A 25,183-nucleotide genomic window follows, 5' to 3' on the forward strand; every position below is an offset into this window, starting at 1 on the left:
GAGCCAAAACTACCCACAATCCTCTGCGTTCACTGGGCGGGTTGTTGAAAATGGCAGAGCAGTACACGTTCAAACGAAGTGAAGTTATATTAGTTTTCAGAAATATTTTGTGCCGTATTGCTTTTTATAGATTCATCATGTTAATGCAAATAATCAAGCCTAAAGACCTGTGCCACTTTTCAAACGTTTTTGCAACTTAATGATACGTTGCTATATTTTGCATGGACGTAGCTGATGTTAAACACCACTGTCACCAATGTCAATTTACTCGCTCACAAGATTACATTATTTATGTATACCTATTTATATTTGTGTTGAATCGTTTTTTTTAGGGTCAGCCCAGCAAACGGAGGCTTTTGTGCGCCTAGGGTGGCGCACAAACATTTGTTTACCGGTGGAAGGGATAGTGCCACTATCCAATGTTGTAAAATTAATGCACAACCGATCATTTGCAATGTTTGTAATTTTTAATGAACGTATATAATTGTATTTTATATGATATACTTATGTGTTCAAAGCACTGGTAGATTGTAGGCATATATAAATGAATGAATCAGATCAGTTAAATAATATATCTAAATATATACACGTTTATCATCTCTTTCTTTGTCTTTTTCCCCCTGCATAATAGTAATCAACCGTACTGTAAATGTGATGCATGAATTAAGTTCTCAGACAATTTCACTTAGTTTTATAAAGATTGAATGGATTTTCCTTTTAATAAAGACAATTCGATCAACCACAACAAAGCTTTTGTGACTTCCCCAAAGAGGCTCCATGCGAAGGAGACATGACCGCATTCATAACAGACAAAAGTCAAATAAATATCGATCAGCTTGATTGCTGCCATGTTTTATTCATAAGCGCACATGTGTTTACAAGCGGACACGCAGTATTAAAAAGCGGAAGCGCTTCCACACTACCAAGTCGTTCCCAAAGTCCGACGTTACAAACGCTAGGAAGCACTCGAGCTAGCACTCTGGTCTCATCTCCATAGGACGCGACTAGCAAGGACGCGTCCTAGCAAGGCTGCAGCCTTCACTTTGGGAAACAGCCAATATGGCACTTACACCGGCGCAACTTCTGTAGTCTTTACGGTAGTGGTTTATTGGGTGAGGAACCCAGGCCCCCAGGACAGGCATATACTTCCGCAATCCACCCGTGCTCAGAGGCCAAGCCTGGTATTGCAGCTGTTTAGCTGGGAGTGGACGGGGGTCCGTCATTTCATGTGGCCCAGAAGTAGATATCGCCGTCCACTCCAATACAAGTGGGGAACAGGATTGTGTCTCCGCAAGAAATGTTTGGATATCAATCAAAGGCTCATAATTATATTTCTACCCTGTTCTAAAAAAATGTAAGTTTTTTCTTTTCAAAACGCCTCCTCAAGCGTTTTATTAGCAGTTTACGTTGGGTACAGCAGCTGAAAGGAGCCGTACTGAAACAAACGGCTCCTTGCTATGATCCTATTTTGAAGTGCACGGCTCCATTAACTTCCGAATTAAATTAAATTCCGAATTAACTTCCATTAACTCCATTAACTTCCAAAGTCTGAGATTTGTCCTTTACTTGACATGAATGGCGTTGAACACGGATATATAACACACATATCATTGAAATAGCTGGAAGAGGCACGCACGTATTGATTACCTGAATGATTATGGGAGACCTACGTAATTTTCATAATATTGTAAATTGTGAGTCTATGGTCTTGTATATACATGTTTCATGTATTCATATGTTTTTTACATGTTGTGATTGTCTGAGTTTGTGATGTGAGTATTTGTTCTATTGTGTCTCGTATTCATATACATGTTTTGACTGTCTGAGTTTGTGATGTGAGTCTATGGTCTTGTATATACATGTTTCATGTATTCATATGTTTTTTACATGTTGTGACTGTCTGAGTTTGTGATGTGAGTCTTTGGTCTCGTATTTATATGCATGTTTCATGTATTTATGTTTTTTACATGTTGTGACTGTCTGAGTTTGTGATGTGAGTCTTTGTTCTATTGTGTCTCGTATTCATATACATGTTGTGACTGTCTGAGTTTGTGATGTGAGTCTTTGTTCTATGTTCCCACTCTTGGCCTGCACCTTGACGTGGTGAGTGGGCTTTAAACTAAGCCAGGCCTTTTATATTTTTTCGTTTGTTATTCACAGTCTATCTTATTAATGATACAAAGCCTTAATTAAACCCCTTCTCTTCTGTTTGCAGAAACTGGAAACTTCAGAGTATATTTTATCTTAAGTTAGATAATCTTTTTTTGTTTCCTCATCAGATCCCAGTCCATCATGCTCCTCTACTTGTCTGCCGTGCCACCATCATGCCTCATGCATCACCTCTCAGCGCCTACCCAGCTGCATCTTATTCCATTTCGAAAAAGCGAGCATCTCACCAAGCAAAGTTTTGCTAATGCCTGCTCAAGTTATTTAAATACTTCATTCTATGGATATCTGAAAATATTTACAGATGGTTCTAAAGATCCCAAAGGACAATGTGGTATTGGCATATATATTCCAGAATTTGAAAAAGGATATGGATATAGAGTGGGTGACTTTATCAGTATACTCAATCGAGATGGCCACAATAATAACCGCTCTTAGATGGGTTGTAGATACTAAGTTTTATAACAAATAATTCAATACGTGAAGATTTGGTGATAGAGGTAAAGCATCTTCTTTTAAATATTATAAGCCTTGGTTTAGTTATTCAGTTCTGTTGGATTCCAGCCCACCATGGAATATATGGCAATGAAATTACTGATAAATTAGATAAAAGATACTAACCTAATTAGAAGAATTTAACCTTAAGTATATATATTTTTTATTTTTATTTATTCATTTCTTTTATTAGTTTGTTTTATTTTGTTTCGTTAGTTTTTTTTTTTTTTTTAATTTATTTGTATGATTTAAAGTATGATTTGCCAACGTCCTTGTCACAAACTCCTGTGTAGTAGTCCAGTAGGTCGCGGTATATGGGGGAAAACTATGATCCGCCACTAAACTAGAAGAAGAAGAAGATCTCTGCATCCGGTACGTCACGGACTAGGTCACGTGTCCTGGCCACATAACGCGGAAGCAAATCGCTCCTGTATGTTGCCATGCGCCACTGAGCAGTTTGCATAGGAATGAATGGGCGGCCATTTTCCAGTCCGTGGTCCATCCTTTATTATGTCCATGGAGGAACCGCACAGACATGCGAGTCAAGCCATCCCACGTGATGCTACTCAGCCAATCAAGGCTGTGCATTCCAGGCGGTAAACATTGCAACCAAAAGACGCATGAAAAGACGGCAGAAAGAAAAAGAAAGGTGGCGAGAGATACAGATGCAGACGAGTGAGACGGAGAAAGTGAGAGATATAGACGAGTGAGACGGAGAAAGGGAGAGATACAGACGAGTGAGACCCAGAAAGGGAAAGTTACAGAAAGGGAGAGATACAGACGATTGACACAGAGACGAGGGTGATATAAAGTGCCAATGTGAAACGCCATTATGAGACCAAACATAAAGGTTTTTGAACAAACATACCCCCTCAAATCTGAAGTGAGATCCCAGAAAGTAAGTAGTCTCAGAGCCCAATATGACCAGTCCACCAGGACCCTGAGCCACAAATTCACTGCCCAACAACGTGCTAATGAGTGGTCCCTCAGAGTGCCTTCAATTTTGGGTTAACAGAAAAAGCCATTTACTGTTGGAGAAGTTGTCAAATAGGTGTTGTCATGAATGCATCAATGCAGTACTTTATTTTATCATGCGTTATTATCTTTCACGTTTTTGAATCGTGCTGAATTCATTGGATTTGAAAGTCAGGTATTGATTAGATGCAGATGTTGATACAACTACTAGGCTACTTAAAAATATATATCACACTAGAAATGTTCTCTAACTGGACCTCTTACTATTTTAGTTGAATAGCCCTGCAATAGGCAGGGGTTGACACTAAGGTTTCAAAAGCACTTGCCCATCGGGCAAGTACAGGTCAGGTTCAACTTGCCCGAATGTAATGTTCACTTGCCCAAATTATAATCAGAATCGTGAACGGGCCTCTTTTTGCCAGGCACCCGGCCTGGTTTTGGGGGGGCTCAGAAAAATCATCCTAGCTCAGACTGAAGCTGAATGTTAGCCTCCACACATGTGTTTAAAAAATAACAAACTTCTCTTTGTTTACTTATTTATCGAGCGGTCACATCGTGCCATGAAGTGATTTCAGTCCACCATTCCAACCTATTAAAGCTATCGCCAAGTTATATGTAGACCTGCATGATTTTATGCAAATGTACATAACTAAATGTCAGAGGTAGTAGCAAAGATATGTCTTTTTAACTTTCAAGTTTCTTGTTGCTCTAACTGAATAATCACAATCGCGTTTCTAGTAGGGTTGTCAGTCACGATACTGGATTTTCTAACTTCAACACTATTCCTGGAAAAATATCGATATTCTATAGGCCTACTATTTTTGATATCAGGGCAGTGGCGGCTGATGCTAAAAAAATCTGGGGGGGGGCGCACTGGCGGGCGGGGATTACAACACAACAATAAACTACTTGAACATAAATTTTGCTCTCCTCTCCTTCAGGCCAGCAAATTTTTCAATGACTTTCTGATTGAAATCTGTCATTTCACAAACAAGTCTCTTTTCCATGGAGAGCATGGCCAGTGCATTCAGCCTCTCCTGGGTCATGGTGTTTCTGAGGAAGGTTTTCACTCTTTTCAAGGTTGAGAAGCACCTCTCTGCTTCAGCTGTGGTCATGGGTGTGGTGATGAGGATCTTTAAGAGAGTGACAGTTTCTGAAAAGACATCTTCAAGATTGTTTTCCATGAACAGCTGGAACAGGTCCACTGCACCACAACAGGCTCTGAACTCTACTTTGCTGTAGATGAGACTGAGCTCTGTCTTCAGTTTGCTTCCATTCAGCATTTTGTAGGCCTTCAGCGTGCTTTGTAGTGTCTCTTCAGGAAATGCCCCCTGATGGTCCTCAAACCTGTCCCCCTGCAGCAAGGTTGCACAGACAAGATGGTCGGTGAAGGAGAAGCGCTCCCTGGTGTGTCCCAGAATGGTGTTGCAGATCTACAGAGAGAAGAATAGAAAAATATAGAGAAAAAATAGATGTCTCTTTAACAATTTTTTTTTTTTTGCATTTGCTCCTCAGACAGTACACTGTTGGCTATATTTTGTGTACATATAGTTATGGCTCCCCTGGACCTATTTATTGCATATTTCAGCTTTTTTTTATTGCTATTACTTATGTATTGGTGATAGTACTACTTTAAACAAATAGTTTAATTGTGATTAGGTGATAGGCTACATCTCTGCAACATGAGGCTACATCTCTGCAACATGACAATGACATATTTTAAATTGTATTTCAAAACACATTTCTCCTCTAACAAACATTACAACCTCAAATGAAACATGGACTATGACAGATTTCTACAACATAAACTCACCTCTTCTGCAACATTTTGACGATCCTCTGAACTGAGTACCCGACGCCTCTTTGCTGTCAGATAACCACTGCTTTGCTCACCCATGGAATGGCGAGAATTTCTGTGTGAGAAGTCATAATAATAATCAAAAAGGGGAAAAGAGATAATGTTGAAAAATGTGATGATCATATTACTGATAGGAATACCAGTGTTTCCCCCAGTAAATGTCTCAGTCAAGGTGGTAAGCAGTCGGTGGTGTTGTTGGCGTGGCGCTTTGCGCCGGGCCGAACATTTTTGGGGGTATTTTGCTCAAAGATGCCAGTACGCATGAATGAAATAAACGACTGTTTATTTCCATATAAATAAACAACAGTAGGTACAAATGTTGTGCAAACATGCAGATTTTTCGGCCCTCGGTGTGAGGGAGGGGTCCGTTAAGTCGATGGATGCGATGTTTAATCATTTAGTCCAAACTACAGTAGGCTACGGGCAAACCTGAAGTCACCGTTGTGACATTTCATATACGTCCCGTCTGTGTGTGTGTGTGTGTGTGTGTGTGTGTGTGTGTGTGTGTGTGTGTGTGTGTGTGTGAGTGAAAGGGAGGAACTTATTTGAAATCGGCCGTGCGTGCCTGTTTGTTGTTTATTGTTTTTGATTTAACAATATATAGGTTTAGAGAAATCTGGCTTTCAGAACTCAGTGCCTACCCACTCACTGACCTCACCGCACGTCACTGGCGGTAGATTGACAGGTGACTATGATAGACTATGCAACAATATATTCAACCACCAGATGTCCCCGTCTCAATTACACTCAAAAAACTTTATTGGCACGACTAATGTTGTAAACAGTATTACCTGAGTATTACGAATGCCATTTTTTCTTTTTCTTTTTTCAATACATTGGTAGTCAAGGCGGGGCCCTAGTCTTGTTAAGGCGGCCGCCTTAACAAGATAGTGCTGGGGGAAACCCTGAATACTTATTACCTGATGTTTTGTATGTCCTGTTCAAACTGCTGGATGCTCCCTTTGATGTGGACTGCATCTATGTTCTTCTTCTGGAGCTTGGCATAGAGGAGGTCCACATGTGGCATGATGTGGTGAAAAAGTTCCAGAAAGAACTTAAAATCCTGATGTTCCAGCAGCATGGCCATGCCTCCTGCCTCTCTCATGGTTTTGGGGTCAAAGTCACCCGAGTCGTGTATGTTCTCAAAACACTGAATGAGATCCTGTCTGTGCTCAAACACAGTGTTGACGGCTCGGCTGTAAAAGTTCCATCTGACATTGCTGGATGTTGGCAGTCTATGGGCCACCATTTTAGCAAGAACAGCTGTACGCTTGGGTGATCTGGAAAAAAAGCTGGCAAATCCACCCAGGTCAGAAAAAAAAATTCTCACCTTGGAAATGTGAGAGGTGGCCTGTTGCATGATCAGGTTGAGTTGGTGTGCATAGCAGTGGATATAGTGGGCATTTGGGTACTCATCTTTGATTTTCCTCTGAACACCTGCATTGGCACCCCTCATCACACTGGCTCCATCATATGCCTGGCAGATTAGCTTGCTTTTCTGATCCTCAGGAATGATGGCAGCAAGACGCTCTTTTAATGCAGTAGCAATGGACTCAGAAGTAGATGACTGCAGAGGAATGAACTCAAAAAATCTTTCCTGCACACTGTGTTTGTCATCAATGTAGCGTAGTACAAGCACAAGTTGGGTCTGTGTTGAAATATCTGTTGTCTAATCTGCCTGGATTGATACAAAAACACTCTTTTGAGCTTCTTTAATTATTTGCTCCCTTGCAACAGACAACATACAATCCAGGAGCTCATTTTGGACAGTTTTTGAAGTACCCTTAAAAACAGTGGCAGTCTCGAGGTGCTCTTTCAAAGCTCCATCCAGAGAGGCAACAAAATCCACCAGCCCACGAAATATCCCGGGGTTGACAGAGCTCTCACTCTCATCATGGCCACGTAAAGCCAATTCAAAGGCCCCACAAAATTTCACACAGTCTATTATCCTGGACAGTATGTGACGATTTTTTGTCACCTCTTCATTGTGCCTTCTAATGCCAACTCTGTAGCCCTCATCTAATTGTTCAGCAATGCTAACTCGGCCAAAAAACTGTAGCTTCATGCTGTTGTCAAGGTGGCTACGGCTACTTTCATGCCGTTTGCATTTTTCAGAGAGATGTTTCAGGTCTCTGACCCCAGTTGTTGTCCACAGAGCTTCAGTGCCACTGCCAACACTTTGAAAAAGCAAGCATGGAAAGCAATAGAGAGCATTGCTAACTCCACATCCAGCTAGCCAACTGTGTTTGGTGTAACACAAACGAGAGAAGCCTCTAGTGTAACTCCTTCCCCTGTCACTTGCCTGCTGCTGGATTTGTATATCAGGCTGCTCCGGTCCAAGCTCCTTTATTCTTTTTTTTTCCTCCACCGAACGCCTCGAGAAAGGATTACTGCGTAACGAAACAACCGAATTTTCGTTTGCTGTCGCCATGTCTCCTCTTGTCTTCTCGTTGTTGTTTTTTTCTGTCTGCTCCGTGTGCGCGTGGGCGTGTCTGTCGCTCTTTGAGTGACAGGCACGACAGGTATCATGAATCAATCAGACTGGATGAAAAATTAGCCCAAGCACGCTGATTGGCCAGGGGCGCAGAGAGCTGCGCCCGGAGAAGAATCTTGAAGTGACCAATTAGAGACCAGCATGAAGTCACATGGAAGCCAAAAGTTTAAGAGGCCACATACACACTCATTTGGCCGGCGCCCCTCGCTATTGAAATGCATGAAACAACCCAGAATAAACCCAATATTGAATGGAAAGGCATACAAATTTAAAAGTAAAACCCATTGTATGAGTGAACACTGAACAGACGTGGTAATTACTTTTTATTATGTAATTTATGTTTACTGTGTCTATACTTTTTTTCCCGAAATTTTGATGGGGGCGGCGCCCTAGCGCCCCCTATTGACCGGCCGCCACTGTATCAGGGGGATAGTTTTTTTCAGGAAAGAACATACCCAAAGTAAATAGATTATATCTCCACAACTGCAAGGGCGATAATGTCATCTTTGGGCCAAAAGAAAGATTGTTGTGCAAGTGAAATATTCAATGGGGATAATACTTGGTTAAAGTGAATAAAGCCATGGAACACAGCATAAGTGGAAGATAACATTTCCACCTGAAATAATTATCAATATCAGTTGGTCGTTATCAGCTGGGAGCGCTGTCTTACTATGAGACACAAATAAAGGTAGATATCTTACTATTTTGACACTTGACACCTCTATTTAAAGTTCAGGGCAATCGAATGCACCAAGCCAAACACTCGCAAATAAATATATGGCCACTAGATTGCGCTGAAGAATATGTTTTCTGATTGAAGGCAATTTACCTATTTCCTAAAGGTGCGAACACACCAAGCGCGTACCTCGCGTACCATGTACGTGCGTAACGCAGCGAAAATGTTGCTTGACCATTTTGTGTCAAAAATGGTCAGATACGCGCGTACGCATACGCGCGTAGATGAGACCGCCCAAAACTCCCCCCCCCCCCCCCCCCCCCCAGCCTGTGGCTGCGCTGGATTAAGGAGTCCGAGGAAGGAAACCCAAACGCCGCCGTGTTTGGATGGATGATAGAGTTTGGATCGGGTTAGATTAAATAATCTCGGATATAAATAACAATAATCGGGTTAAATAACTTCACATGGTGTGTCTGGTGTGTTTCCAGCATTCGTAGTGTTGATCAGCAGAGAAATAGTCCGCCAAGACGTTGAGGTTGCTTAGCAATCAGAGACTCTGTCCATGCAAGTGAACGGAGCGTTCACTCTTCGTCATAACTATCAAACCAAACATCCTTCACATTCACCGAGCGAACATTATGAGAGTAAAATGCACATTTCTCGCTAGAAATGTTTCCATAAACGCATTTAATGGCGTAACTATGTTACTATTTCCACTCAGAATAAAGAAAGTTGCCGGCCGTGGCTGCCATGGACATGGCTGCTCTGGAGTCCGAGGTAGGAAACCCAAACGTCGCCGTGTTTGGGTGATAGAGTTTAGATCGGGTTAGATTAAATAATCTCGGATATAAATAACAATAATCGGGTTAAATAACTTCACATGGTGTGTCTGGTGTGTTTCCAGCATTCGTAGTGTTGATCAGCAGAGAAATAGTCCGCCAAGACGTTGAGGTTGCTTAGCAATCAGAGACTCTGTCCATGCAAGTGAACGGAGCGTTCACTCTTCGTCATAACTATCAAACCAAACATCCTTCACATTCACCGAGCGAACATTATGAGAGTAAAATGCACATTTCTCGCTAGAAATGTTTCCATAAACGCATTTAATGGCGTAACTATGTTACTATTTCCACTCAGAATAAAGAAAGTTGCCGGCCGTGGCTGCCATGGACATGGCTGCTCTGGAGTCCGAGGTAGGAAACCCAAACGTCGCCGTGTTTGGGTGATAGAGTTTAGATCGGGTTAGATTAAATAATCTCGGATATAATGTTACTATGTGTTACTATTTCCACACAGAATAAAGAAAGATGTCGGCCATATGCTACTGCCCAAGCTCACTACTCTCTGCCAGTGACGTCGGGTCAAGCTCAACGCTGATTGGCTATTGCGGCGCGTATGAGCGTAAAAAGTTCAATTTTTTGAACTCCTCGCGTACATGTACGCGCGTATATGTACGCGCGTATATGTGCGCGCGTATATGTACGCGCCTCATACGCCCCTACAGCGAGTAAAATGTTGCTTGGTACGCATGATACGCGTGTACGCACCTCATACGCGCGTACACCAATGCTTCCCTATGGAAAAATTGCCGATTTTATACGCGTGGTACGCAGGTGACGCGTTTGGTGTGGCCGTACCTTAAGAAACCTTCTCTTATTCATTGATTGAAAACACCATGTTAAGTTGCAAAATTTGGCCCAGATACTGGATAATCTGTTTATGGTGGTTTTATTCGATCAGAATCAACTTTGTGGACAAAAATCACAAAGGTAATACTTCATTTTTGGTTATTAAAAGAAAAGGGGACGTTTCTTCTTAAGTTGTTATTTGCGAGTTTTAGTCACAGAATTATATGGTTTAAACTGTTGTAATAAGTGGAGGCTCAGCTTTCATGTAATATATACAGTAGTTTGTGAGGGTCCAATTTCGTGAAAAAGATCGCTATTGCTGTGTGCATGTGCACAGTTATGAAACCCAAAACCGTGTTCTTGACTTTCCTTGATCATTTGCCTCAATCCAAAGTACTTCCAAACTGCACTCCTCCATCACTACTCCATTTAACTTCTACCTAAACCGTTCGTGGAGGTGCTGCACTTGAGATGCTAGCTGTGTTGGCTAACCTTTAGCGAATCACTGCCAGAGACCGCACTGCGAGTGAGTGACAGAAGGCGGGGCTATATTCGCACTGAAGCGATGCGTGACTGTTAACTCGCTTTCCGAGAGAAGAGAAGACAGCGCGCTGATCAATTGCAAATACTTCTATTTAGTGTGGTTTTGAGGAACAAAAGGTTGTTCTGCAGTTTCTAAAAACATTTGAATAAATAGCTTTTATATTAACATCCACCCAAAATCCACTTGCCCGTTCGGGCAACCAGAAAAAATCTCAACTTGCCCGAACATTTTTTTTACTTGCCCCGGGCAAGCGGGCAACCGTTAAGGTGCGGCCACACCAGACGCGTATCTCGCGTAATTTTTACGCGAGATACGCGTGTAAAATGTTGCTTGACCATTTTGTGTCAAAAATGGTCGCATACGCGCCATACGCGCCTACGTCACTCGCCTAGATGAGTCCATGTCCATGCAAGTGAACGGAGCGTTCCCTCTTCGTCATAACTATCAAACCAAACATCCTTCACATTCACCGAGCGAACATTACGAAAGTAAAATGCACATTTCTCGCTAAAAATGTTTCCATAAACGCATTTAATGGCGTAACTATAACGTTACTATTTCCACCCAGAATAAAGATAGTTGTCGGCCGTGGCTGCGCTGGAGTCCGAGGTAGGAAACCCAAACGCCGCCGTGTTTTGGTGATAGAGTTTAGATCGGGTTAGATTAAATAATCTCGGATATAAATAACAATAATCGGGTTAAATAACTTCACATGGTGTGTCTGGTGTGTTTCCAGCATTCGTAGTGTTGATCAGCATATATAGTCCGCCAAGACGTTGAGGTTGCTTAGTAACCAGAGACTCTGTCCATGCAAGTGAACGGAGCGTTCCCTCTTCGTCATAACCAGTGTTGTTTTTGGCAGGCATTTTAGATTTAGTTTTAGTCTTAGTCTTTTTGACGAAATGCTTCTTAGTTTTAGTCCCATTTTAGTCATTTCTATCTTTGAAAGTTTTAGTCTAGTTTTAGTCTGACGAAAACTCAAAAGGTTTTAGTCTAGTTTTAGTCCGCTGCTAGCACCGCTGCTAGCACCGCTGCTGCTGCCATGGTGTGTGTGTGTGTGTGTGTGTGTGTGTGTGTGTGTGTGTGTGTGTGTGTGTGCCTCGTCCACCAGCCTCTCTCTGTAGTGTATGAGTGTGTGTGTGCCGTGTGCGTGCAGGCGCAGCTGCGCGCGAGCGAGGCTTTTAGTGTGTGATGGGGGCGTGACTGTTAGGACAAGCAGCTGGCTCCATTTCTGATGTCTGAGCTCTTGATTGACATTGCACCCATATTATAGTTGGCGGGAAAAAAGCATGTTTTGAAACTTTGTTCGTCCACTCACTAACAATTTAGTCTTGTCTAGTTCTCGTCTGACGAAAATGTCTACATTTTTCGTCACATTTTAGTCTTTATATGGCTTTGGTGACGTTCGTCTTAGTCTCATTTTCGTCATGGAAAAAAGGGGTCTGACGACGTCATTTTCGTTTTCGTCTTGTCTGACGACGTCATTTTCGTTTTCGTCTTGCCTGACGAAAACAACACTGGTCATAACTATCAAACCAAACATCCTTCACATTCACCGAGCGAACATTATGAAAGTAAAATGCACATTTCTCGCTAGAAATGTTTCCATAAAAGCATTTAATGGCGTAACTATGTTACTATTTCCACACAGAATAAAGAAAGATGTCGGCCGTATGCTTCTGTCCAAGCTCACTACTCTCTGCCAGTGACGTCGGGTCAAGCTCAACGCTGATTGGGCAACACGGCTAATCGTCATGCGTATGAGCGTAAAAAGTTCGATTTTTTTAACTCTGGAAATGTACGCGATATACGCGCTTTACGCGCGTATAGCGCGTAAATATACGCGCCTCATACGCGCATTACGCGCGTAAAATGTTGCTTATACGCGTATTACGCGTGAAACGCGTAATACGCGCGTAAACCAATGGTTCCCTATGGAAAAAATGGCGATTTCATACGCGAAGTACGCGAGATACGCGTCTGGTGTGGCCGCACCTTTAGTGTCAACCCCTTTAGCCTTTAAATATAGTTGCTGCGTTTCAAGAACAGGCAAGAGCTATCTAGCCTCGCGTCAGCAGCGCCTTTGTAGACCTAAAAACAACCGGCGGATGCGGTTTTGAAAATTGGTCAAAAAACGTTGGTGCGGATGGATGATGCGATTACGGTTTAAATAATAGCCCATCCGCGCATCTCTATGTAGCTAGGCCTACGATCACCTTTTGACTTTGTGACAATTTAGGCAATTTCTAATTTGAAACACAATGGAAAACATGGCAAATGTTTTGGCAGAAGAAATATCTAAGATAACTCAAGCTGATCCCAAGACCAGATGAAATGAAACGAAAACAATCATACTTTGCATAATAGAAAGAATAAAAAATATATACTTTCCTAGGTTGCAATGTTTGGAAGGGTGGAAGAGGGAGGACCCACTCAAACAGGAGGAGAAGACGAGGTGACTATGAAGGTCTCCATCCTTAAGGAGGACATTGCGGTGTACCGCTGTCACCAAGGTGAGTTGCTGTGAATTAAGCATAGACTGATCCCAGATAGACACGACAACGTCATCTTATTCTTCAATTTCATTTTATTGGATGCTTATCCTTTCTGTTTACACCAAACTGTATTGTACTGCATAATGTAATTTCAATTTGGGAATATCTCACAATGTTACAATTATACATCTGGGGCCGTATTCACAAAGGATTTTAGGACTAAAAGTAGGTCCTAACTGGCGAATTTAGGAGTAACTCCTAAAAATAATGGGCGTGTCACTCTTAAATTTAGGACTCCTAACTTTTTTCACTAAGAGCAATTCACAAAGTATTTTAGGCCTAAAAGTAGCACCTAAGTCTAGGAGAGCTTAAAAGTCCTCAAGAGGACTCCTAACTCAGTAAGACCTATTCACAAAGAATCGTAAATGCCTGCAAGACGAAATGTTAGGGTATTAAACTTGTTGTGGAGTTAATTGCAATGCAATAACATCCCCAACTAACAGGAATAATCTGATTAGTCCCGAAATAAAATGTTTGGCCACACTACGTTATTTAGCATTGCAATGCCGACGATTTAAAAATATCGCAACCATCAGTCAGCCGTGCCATAAACTTTCCTTTGGACATTCAACAATTACACAGGATCAAAGCCAACTTCATGGCAATTGCAGGTATGCCCCGTGTGGTCGGTGCTATTGACGGGACGCACATAAAAATAATTGCGCGATCAAAAGACGAGGACGTGTTCGTCAATAGGAAGAAAGTGCATTCCATCAACACGCAGGTTGTTTTTGATGCAAATTTTAACATAGCCTACTGGATGTTGTTGCAAAGTGGCCTGGATCTTCAGCTACCCATGATTCGCGCATTTTAATGGAGAGCGTTCTGAGGCAGCTTTTTGAGATGTACCAGTTGGGTGTCACTTGCTGGGAGACAGTGACTATCCATGCAAGACGTGGCTCTAGACACCCTACCTCAATCCACAACCGGGAGCACAGTTAAAGTATAACATGTAAGTGATTACGCATATTACGCTTATCCTACGTGTAAAACACATCGTATTGGCTCTTTGACGCCTTTTATTTGTTGAATCCATATTTATTATTGTTTACTGATTTCTTCCATATATGCTAGAGCACACAAACATACACGAAATGTTGTGGAGAGAGGAATTGGGCAGATGAAACGTCGGTTCATGTCCTCCACGGCGAAATACGCCTCACCCCAGAGAGGGCAAGCACAGTCATTACTGTATGTGCCATTCTACACAACCTCTGCAAGCGGAGGAACATTCCACAGCCAGACGATGATGATGATGATGATGATGATGATGATGATGATGATGATGATGATGATGATGGCGATCAACATGACAATGAATTTGGCCGTGTGGAACCGAGTGGACCGGCAATTAGGGATCACTTTGAAAACACATTTTAGGTAAACACCTTGGCACAAATCAGTCAACACTTGTGTAGTTCATAACATTTATTTTCTTTTAAATTTTACCTATTTTTATTGTTTGCTTTCTCTCTCTCTTGAACGTGCAGGCTACAACGTCATTATCGTGGTCTGCACAAAATTGTCATCATGCGTGTATTCTGCTAACTGCACTATAACTACTTAATAGGAATTCATTTCTAGCCTAGGCTATTTCCTTGTTTTTAGGTGATTCAGTGGGCTCGTCTGAACAACCAATCACCGAACTGACTGCTTCTAAACTCGTGCACGAGAATTGACGTAATCCATAGCAACGGCGCGTCACTCTTAGTTCACTCTTTGTGATTTATCCTTAGTAATGGCGCATTTCCACTGCAGGGTGCGGAACGGATCGGATCGCAAAGGTGCGGGTCGGATCGCGTTTCCACCGCCAAAAGTGGGCGTGACCCGGACTTTGCCGTACCCGTTCCGACCCCATTCTAGGGACTCCTCCGTTGCGGTACCCAAAACGAGACCAGACGCCCGAAAGGGTACCCTGGAATTCTAGCTACACCCCCCCTCCGTTGATTGGTCGACAGAATCGTCACTTCCGGGTGACGCGGTGATAAAAACAAACAAACAGTAGCCTTGAGGTATTATTCTTTACAATTAACATGTCGCGTAAAAAGCTTGCTTGGGCGAACAAGGAGGTGGAGACGTTCGTCTGCATTCTTGCGGAGGAAGACGTTGTTTACGATGTTTACGTAGCTGCCGCGGCGATTGACATCCGGCCTACCACCAAGGGTACTGTCGGCAGTGGAAACGCGACCTCGGAACTGAGCTGGGCTATACTGCCCCCTCCCTACCGCCCCTTTGCGATCCGATCCGTTCCGCACCCTGCAGTGGAAATGCGCCATAAGAGTAGGTCTCAGCGGCTTTGTGAATAACTTTTAAGAAAAAACTCCTACGTAAAATGTTTTAGCGCGAGTTAGGAGCCCTCCTAGCGGTAAGATAAAATGCTTTGTGAATACGGCCCCTGAAGGCCAAATTAGCAGTTATTTTCTACATACTCAAATAGAATATATTCATTTAAGATAATTGTTGATTCGATGATTTCATTATAGTGCACATGTACAATTAGGGTCTACCAAAGAAAGTGGCCACTAGGTATACGTACTACAAATTCATTTTTTTCATGTTTTGTTAGAAAACGTATCCACCTTCACAGTGGTAGTGCAGGACACACTGTCCCACGAGGCGTTCCAGCAGGCCCTCAGGGATAAAGTTCCAAATATCCCAGAGGCCTCTGAATTATGCAGGCTAATTGGCCAGCAAAGCTCTTTCGTCCGGTTGGATCATGTCTGTCCTAGGGACCTTCGGGGACGTAACGTGTTGGGCCGGTCAAACCTTTACATACGACCAAAGGTAGATGAATATGAACAAATAAGCACAACAGGTCAGATAAAATAAACATGGACCACTGTACATGTCATTAACAACTTATTTTACAGGTTGCTGCAGCCGCCATCCCTTCATCCAATGAGGTCAAGCCCCCTCTAAATGCACGTATCTATGAAGATGAGGTAAGTACAATTCAGGCATCTACATGTATCTACAAGCCAATTACCAATGTTGACAGTATTCATATTTTAAACTGCTTTAAAACGGTTATTTTCAAGATATATGTGCATACTTTGAATGAGTAATCATGAAATAGTTTGGAGGTGTCTAAAAATGAGGTTGGAGAGCAAATGTGGTGAAGATAACCACCCTTGCGCCAGCAAGACAGGTTTTTAGAAACATTAATTCCAAGTCTTGTCTGTTCATTAAGATCCTCTTTTTCAGAGTTACCCTCTAAAATCCCAGGCTCATCTTCAACCAGCCATTGGCCTGAAGTTGTTATCTTTGTAATAGATTTAATTAAAAAATATAGCTGAGAGCAGCAATGTGGGGGTCAAGCATAATGGGATTTGATAAACTAATTTTGCTGGATGGAATTAATCGGCTAGGTGGCTACATGACGACCGTCTCGGTAATCGGTAATACCGACAGCCGGTGGGATGAGCATTATGCGAATACGCGTCAATGTTTACCTAATGGGAAAATGACCCCACCTAGAGGTAAGGGCGCAATACAGTCTGCCTGACAGAACGAATGTCACAAATACATAGGGGTATTCGGAACAATATCCCTAAAAGAGACACAATGTAAACAAGCATCCGTTCTGGAGGTGGTTCGTGAAGCATCTAATCCAGTGGGAATTGCAGTTTATATTGTAAGTGGGCGGAATGGTAAATATAGTCATTGTTGTATTATACATTAAGAACCGCTTGTCGCCACACGAGTGGAGTGTCTACCCATTAATGAGCGCTGTTCAGCGCAACTAACATTGAAATAAATGAAGTAGTGATCTGATTGTATGCTGTTTGATTTACATGATGATTGAATATGATTGAAATGTTATCAGTTTTATGTAACACAGTATATGATATGACCATGAAAAAATACATATGATTAGATTTTACTGACAATGAAAGTTATTGGCAAATGGGTATCACAATGAAAATACATTGAAGTTGCTTTCTAAGGGCTGGAATAGACTTTCTGCTAACAACGCACCCCCAAAAGTAAAATCACACCAAATTATTTGGGCATCATCAGGATAGGGTCATAACTCAAGACTATGAGCCATGTTTGGTTTGGATGCATGAAGGCCTTGCAGAGATATGAGCTCACTTCCTGTTTGACGTGCCCCTGAGGTCAAAGGTCACCAAATAGTTTGGATGTCCCCAGAATGATGTCATGAGTCTATGTACCAAGTTTGGCTATGATATTGTAATGACCTCGCCGGTGACATAACGATGTTAAAGAAGTGCTGAGAACAGGCTTACTTCCTGTTTGGCTGCTTTGCCGTCAAGTTTGATTGGCTGTCACGGCCAAACGGTTTTGAATTTGAGAAAGCTGTTTGACTCCTTTGTTCAGCTTGGTCTGAAGATCATATATGCCTCAAAACTCATATATATAAGTTTCTTGAAGATTGGACATAATTTGTGGCCTGTGGAAATGTACAACTGATTTGGACAACTTTCAACATGGCGGCCAAGTTCTGATGTTGCCATGATAAATAATTTATAAGCTATATGGGGAGGTCTGAAAGTATCATCAGACATTGAAAATAAGTTTGAAATGTACTCATGTGAAGAGAAAGGAGTTAAAACACGTCTTCATTAATTATAGCGCCCCCTAGAGGTCAATGGTCACCAAATTCATTGAGTGTCCCCATGATGATGTCATGGGTCTATGTATCAAGTTTGGTTATGATATGTCAAAGGGTTGCTGAGAAATTGGCTTACTTCCTATTTGGCGGCTTCGTGGTCGAATATCATTGGCTGTCGCGGATATTTCTGCAAGAAATAATATACTAGCTATATGGGGAGGTCTGATTGTATCACCAGACATTGAAAATAAGTTTGAAATATACTCTTGTGAAGAGAGAGGAGTTAAAACACATCTACATTAATAACAGCTCCCCTAGAGGTCAAAGGTCACCAGTTTCATTGGGTGTCCCCATGATGATGTCATGGGTCTATATACCAAGGTTGGTTATTATGTGTCAAAGGGTTGCTGAGATATCGGCTTACTTCCTATTTGGCGACTTGGCGGTCAAATTTGATTGGCTGTAGCGGGCAAACGGTTTTGAATTTGAAAAATCTATTCAATGTTTTTTATCAAGCATGGCCTGAAGATCAAGTTTCGAGATGATTGGAGAACATTTGTGATAGGAGATGCCTTTTGAAGGTTTTTGACATGAACCAAGATGGCGGAAAATCGAATAGGGCATAGGTTGCTTTGAACTCGGCTTGGACCAAGGCTTCCAATGGTCCCTTGTTTGTGAATATTGGACGAATGGGTCAAAAGTTATAAACATGAATGCATGTCCAACTTTGACCTGTTGGTGGCTACTTTATAGGCTAATGGGACTGTCCTGAACCAGTGTGCCAAATTTCACAACTTTTCACCAAGGCGTTCTATGGGATGCCATTGACTCCAATGGCAGGTAAATAATAATAAGAAAACGTACGAAAACAATAGGTTGTCTCGCAGCTTCGCTGCTTGACCCCCAATAACAATCCAAGTCATTGTTCCAAATTAAGTCACAAACCAAAGGGATTTATGTCGACCTAGCCAGTACTGAAAATCTGCATAGGTTAAGAATACTGATAGTCTTTACTTTTCAGGTACCTCTGCCACCTGCTGGCAAACCCCAACCTGCCAGCCAAGACACTCTGCCCAGCCCTTCTCCACCTTCAAGCCCTTTGCCACCTTTCAGCTCTTCTGCACCCTCCAGCCCTTTGCCACCTGCCAGTAGTCTGTGAGTATTGAACTGTGTTTCCCATTAATAACCTTGAGTCTGGTGCCCCGTGAGAATCCTATTATTCCCTCCATTTTAGAAAAAAACGAAATTATCTTTAAACTTCTCACAGTAACAAGTAACTGCATCATGCCCTGTTGATTCACAAAAGATTATCTAAGCTGTAGGAACTGTAGGTAGGTTGATATAAATGGTGTAAATTATGATTCGGGTGGAGTGAGGTTTGGCGAGCAGGCAGTGTCTTGGTCAGAAGACAGTGGTAGGGGTGGTGAATAAGAGCAGGGAGGAGGCAGGGTTTGATGTAGCACTATTTGGTTTATATCTTATTAATTTCGTTTACTTGATGCTTTGTCTTGCATCAATCTCACTCATCATTGTGTGCTGCATAAAGGGGATAACAAAAAGATAATAGAATTAGACAATGATCAAACACATAAATTAAACAAATGAACAAAGGCACATGGCACATGTCTAGCAAACAAAGGAATTTGGTCATGAACCAAACCAACAAAGGAATATGGTCATAAAAAGACAAACAAATTAATAAATTAACTCACGTTAATTGAAGACGCACACAGGATACATGAGCGTGCTGGTGGCGAGTGCTAAGCAAGAGCTAAAGTGTGCACAACAATTTATAGGCTCCTACCCTCCCCCAACAGGTGAGGTGGGCATGGTAAAGTGGAAGGTGGCAAAGGTATGTTTAGGACGGGCAGATTCTACACATGCATTGTGTTCATAGAAACAAATGGAAGGGGAAGGAAATTAAATTTTCATAAGCAGTGTTAGGGAAATTGTTTTAAATAATTTTTTTAATCTGAAAAGTTTTATAGCTAAGCTGCAGACACATCTGGTAATGCTCTTCTTTATAAAAAGGATCAGCTTAATTATATAAGATTATATATTTAACTTTTATCTTTAATTTGCAATGCTTTGCCCTCCACTGATTTTTGTTGTTGAACTGTTCCTTGTCTTGTCTATTACTGTTCACTTATTTTTGTTGTATTTTCTTTACACCTTGGCCCGTATGAAAATGTTGTTTACTGAAAACTGAAGCCTTTTTCTTTTGGAGGAATGCGGTAGACATGTGTGCCAATTGTTAAAAATACGTATTATTGATTAATTGAACTGTTCTCTAAAGTAGTATCCCTTAATCCTGTCCTGGAGGACCGCTTATCCTGTAAAATGTAGCTCTCTCCCTGCGTCTACACAGCTGGTAATCAGGGAGAGCTAAAAGGACTAACAGGATAAGTGGTACTCCAGGAGAGGTTTGAGAAACACTAATGTATGGCATATCTGGTGATATCAATTTTATAAAAACCTGACTTGTTCTTTTTTATTTTTCCAGACCTCGAAATGTGAAGGACATTCTTCTTCCGCTCCAGGGGCCGGTTGCACCAACTGGTCATAACTAAGCCTGGTCGTAACTGCTAAGTAGGTCTTAGTTAAGACCTGGCGTTAGAATGGAACTAACGCCGGTTGCACCAACGGGACTTATGCCTGGTCTTAACTACGACTGGTCTTAGCCATGTGAATGTTCCATGGAATGCGCCTATCACCGCGTTGCTAGGATACCTCGTGCCAACAGCTATTTACTATTTTACCGATATCCGATATGATGGAGGAAAACCGAAAGAGGAAAGGAAACTTCACTGACGTTGAAATAAGAAAATTGATCGAGTTGTACAGTGAAAACAAGAACGCACTGACTGCCAAGCAGTCCAATGTTAATTCAAACAAAAAAAAGCAGGAGACATGGCGATTTGTCAAGGAGTTTGAACAGCTGTTCGGACTCCGGCTGTCATCGGACGGATGCCGACATTAAAAAAAATTGAAAGACCTCCTGTCCCGGGCCAAGAAGGAAATGTCTACCCAAAATAACCACCCTACCGGCGGTGGTCCTCCCCCGAAAACGTCACCTTATAGTGACATTATTGTCACTATTTTTGGGGAGGATTCACCAGCCTTCGTCGGGTTGGACGGGGTGGACAGCGGCTGTTCTCAACCGCCGGAGCCGTTGGAAAAAGGTATGTAGCCTAGCATATTTATTGAGGATGGTTTGTTAGTTGAATAAGCAGGGCTAGCCTTATTGCCCAGAATTAATCAATTCACATTTTGTTTCAGACTTGGCAAGTGCCACCACAAGTACCAGGTCAACACCACCACCAATAGAACCAGCAGTGGCAACCCCTTCCTGTCCGATTTCATCCCCACCCCCGGCAACGAAGCGGAGGAGAATTGAGGACCTACAACAGGTCCTCATGGAGAAGGAAATTATCCGGGTCGAAAAGAGACATTTAAATTAGAGGCAGAGACAAAAAAAATAGAATTAGAGCAAATTAAATTAAGGCTCCAAATACAGTTGCTCCAGCAGAAAATTAGGGCCCCAAACCATTATTTTTGAAGACGAACCGTCCTGTACAAACATTTAAATAAATAGTTAAAGGATAATTGGATAATTGTTTTATTATAGGCCTTTTTTTCTTACTGTGTTTTAATGTTTTACTTTTTACTGATCAAATGAAGATGCTGTCGGACACCGAAATAAATATTCCTTTCATTCATTCTTTCATTTTCATTCATCAATTGTGTTAATGCATAACAATAAAACACTGCAAACGAAAGTAAGTAAAATATGTATTTGTAATGTCTGTTTTACAACGAGCAGGCATTTAGACGGGAATGGTTATTTTTGACAGAAGCAATGCATTGAACATCGTCAAATGAGAAGGAGCTAATTGAGGTGTTTCGATTCTGTAGGAGAGTTATGTTCGAACAAATAGAAGAGCTGTCACCGGATTTACTGTTCGTGTCGGCCTATATAAAACATAGCCTCTATACATAATTAAAACAATATTCACAACTGACTAATGAGTTGAGCACGGACTAATCGGCCAGCGATGTCTTCAATTGCAGGCCGAGTGGCTTGACGCACGTCTTCCTCGGGGACTGCCGGTGGCTGATGGTGTCTGGGGAGAGGGATTCTCTTGGAGATGCAGATGTTGTGCAGAACTGTGCACGCAGCTATTACAGTGCAGACCTGTTCTGGGTGCATCCGCATCTCGCCATGAATTATATCTATATCTAGCCTATATTTTTTTAATGTATTTTTAAGGGATGCATATTACTTATGGTTTACCTGCGTTTGAGAACCCCAATACATCTCTCAACAACTGACCTAGTTGCGGAGTGTATGGTGTTATATCTCCGTTCTTGGTCAGTTGTTGGAGCCATTAGCGGGGTCATCAGCCACCGTTTCAGCGGGTATCCACTGTCCCCGAGGAGCAGCCCGTTGCACCTTTGAAAATAGACTTTAATTAGGTTGCGGTTCATTACTTAAAGTGAAGCTCAAATTGTTTCAGTGTAGCTGATTAGAAAAACACTATAGCCTACCTTCCTTCCTCGAAGTCCTGTAACAACGCACTCTCCCGGAGGATGCGGGAATCGTGGGTGGATCCAGGCCATCTCGCCACCAAATTAATGATTGTATAATTTGCGTCACAAGCTATTTGCACGTTGATGGAATGGTAACCTTTTCGGTTTACGAACAAATACTCATTCTCAGATGGGGCCTTGATCTGCAAATGGGTTCCGTCTATGCAGCCCACGATCCCAGGAATACCGGACGCCTGGCGGAACCGTTGCTTCATCGCCGCCGCCACTTCTTCGTTCGGGAGGTGGACATAACGAGCGATGCGGCGGCTCAACGCCCCGGATAACCCGACAGGCGGTCGATCTATGAACCCTAACCATGTCGCTGACTGTATTTTGAAATGCCCCGTTTGCGAAGAAACAAAGCGCAATGAGCAGTTGTAAAGATGGTGGTAGCGCTGCATTGCGGTCCGACACGAACTGTAAATCCGGTGACAGCTCTTCTATTAATTCAAACAGATCTCTCCTACAGAATCGAAACCTATCAATCAGCTCCTCGTCATTATAAATTTCCAATGGATTGCTTCTGTCCCTAATTACTCTTTCCCGTCTAAATGCCCGCTCGTTGTACAGCCTATGTATTATACGTGCCATGGTAGCTCTGGATGGATTGAATTTAATTGCTATGGAAACAGCAGAAATTTCGACTCTACGCCTCCTCCTGACCAGGCGTATGATTTACGCCTTGGTCAAGGTGCGGCCACACCAGACGCGTATCTCGCGTACTTCGCGTATGAAATCGCCATTTTTTCCATAGGGAACCATTGGTTTACGCGCGTATTACGCGTAATACGCGTATAAGCAACATTTTACGTGCGTATTGCGCGTATGAGGCGCGTATATTTACGCGCTATACGCGCGTAAATCGCGTACATTTCAAGAGTTCAAAAAATTGAACTTTTTACGCTCATACGCATGACGATTAGCCGTGTTGCCCAATCAGCGTTGAGCTTGACCCGACGTCACTGGCAGAGAGTAGTGAGCTTGGACAGAAGCATACGGCCGACATCTTTCTTTATTCTGTGTGGAAATAGTAACATAGTTACGCCATTAAATGCTTTTATGGAAACATTTCTAGCGAGAAATGTGCATTTTACTTTCATAATGTTCGCTCGGTGAATGTGAAGGATGTTTGGTTTGATAGTTATGACGAAGAGGGAACGCTCCGTTCACTTGCATGGACAGAGTCTCTGGTTACTAAGCAACCTCAACGTCTTGGCGGACTATTTCTCTGCTGATCAACACTACAGACACTACACGAACAGAAATGGAGGTGGATCAAAATATCATCGTCGCCGTGTGCGGCCGTCCTGTCCTGTACGACACCACGATGGTGTCGTACAGGGACAGGAACAAAACAGAGAGGGCGTGGGTCGACGTGGCAGAGGATATTGGCGTTCCTGGTAAGATCAGTGAATAATGTGTGTGTGTATTTTGCTTGGCTTCAGCTATCGGTTGTGTTCTACTATGAAAAAAGTTAGCGCCGGTTAGCGGTAGCACCAGTTAGCAGTAATATTAAGTGATACTACTACAACAGACTGTCCCGCTTGTCAGGTTACACAACTTAATATGTATATATGTTCTTGTCAGTGGACGTATGTCGCAGGAGGTGGAAGTCACTCAGGGACAGGTACATGAGACACAAAAAGAATGAAAAGGAGGGAAAAAAGAGCGGGTCAGCGGCAGGGAGAGTGGACACGTGGAAATTTGCTAGGGTCCTGTCCTTCCTCGACCCCTTTGTCACCCCGAGGGAGACCAGCAGCAATTTACCTCTGGGGGCAGAGGAGGTTGAGGGGGACGGGGCTCCAGAGTGACGTAGGCGCGTATAGCGCGTATTGCGCGTATGCGACCATTTTTGACACAAAATGGTCAAGCAACATTTTACGCGCGTATCTCGCGTAAAAAGTATGCGAGATACGCGTTTGGTGTGGCCGCACCTTTAGTGAAAAGAACGCTAAGCCCAGTCGGTGCAACTGGCGTAACGATTAGGTCGGACTTAGAACGCGAAGTTACGACCAGGTGTAGTTAAGACCAGGCTTACGCCCAGTTGGTGCAACCCACCCCAGGACCTTATTTTGGTATTCGGTCGGGGTAACAGGGTGAATGCTATCTGGGGGGAGGAGTTTGAGAGAGCGGCCAGGGCCTTCGGAAGATCAAGTTTTGACCCCTGTGGAAAATTGAATGTGGTGTTTGTAGATGTGGATGGGGTGGCAGAAGGAGCGGTGGATGAGGGGGGAGCCACCAGAGAGTTTTGTACCATCCACCAAATACAGAACAACTGTATTTTTTAGGCTCCTGAGGGCAACAAAACCCTGGCCCTGGACAGTGTTGGTAAGTTTTGAATTAAATTTACGGTATAGGGTGTTGCAATTTAGAGTTTTGAACATGCATTTAAAATGACCAACAAACTTGAATGACCTTGTGCTTTTCCCATTATCTCAGCATTTCAGACAGGGCAGTACAGGCTGGTGGGGAGAATGATTGCCATCTGCCTGGTGCAGGGGAAGGTCTGTCCCCGCTTTTTTTCAGAGCACCTGTACAGAGAGGTTTGTAATCTGTCCCCTCGTCCGGCCACTTTGGAAGAGGTGACAGATAACAACCTCAGGACCAAGCTCCAAAAGGCAAGTAA

At 42.7% G+C, this 25,183-nt stretch overlaps 1 protein-coding gene across 1 annotated transcript; it reads right to left on the reverse strand.

Moving 5' to 3' along the window:
* Positions 1 to 4,503: 4,503 nt before the first annotated feature.
* Positions 4,504 to 7,996, reverse strand: LOC132447928 (zinc finger MYM-type protein 1-like). The gene is made up of 3 exons (XM_060038976.1): positions 6,415 to 7,996; positions 5,450 to 5,549; positions 4,504 to 5,069 (listed from the first exon to the last, which is right to left on the reverse strand). Exons 1-3 carry the CDS (start codon positions 6,948 to 6,950, stop codon positions 4,542 to 4,544), a joined length of 1,164 nt encoding a protein of 387 aa, XP_059894959.1. The 5' UTR covers positions 6,951 to 7,996; the 3' UTR covers positions 4,504 to 4,541.
* Positions 7,997 to 25,183: the final 17,187 nt, after the last annotated feature.

This window comes from Gadus macrocephalus, chromosome 19 (assembly GCF_031168955.1).
Source record: "Gadus macrocephalus chromosome 19, ASM3116895v1".
Lineage (NCBI taxonomy): Eukaryota > Metazoa > Chordata > Actinopteri > Gadiformes > Gadidae > Gadus > Gadus macrocephalus.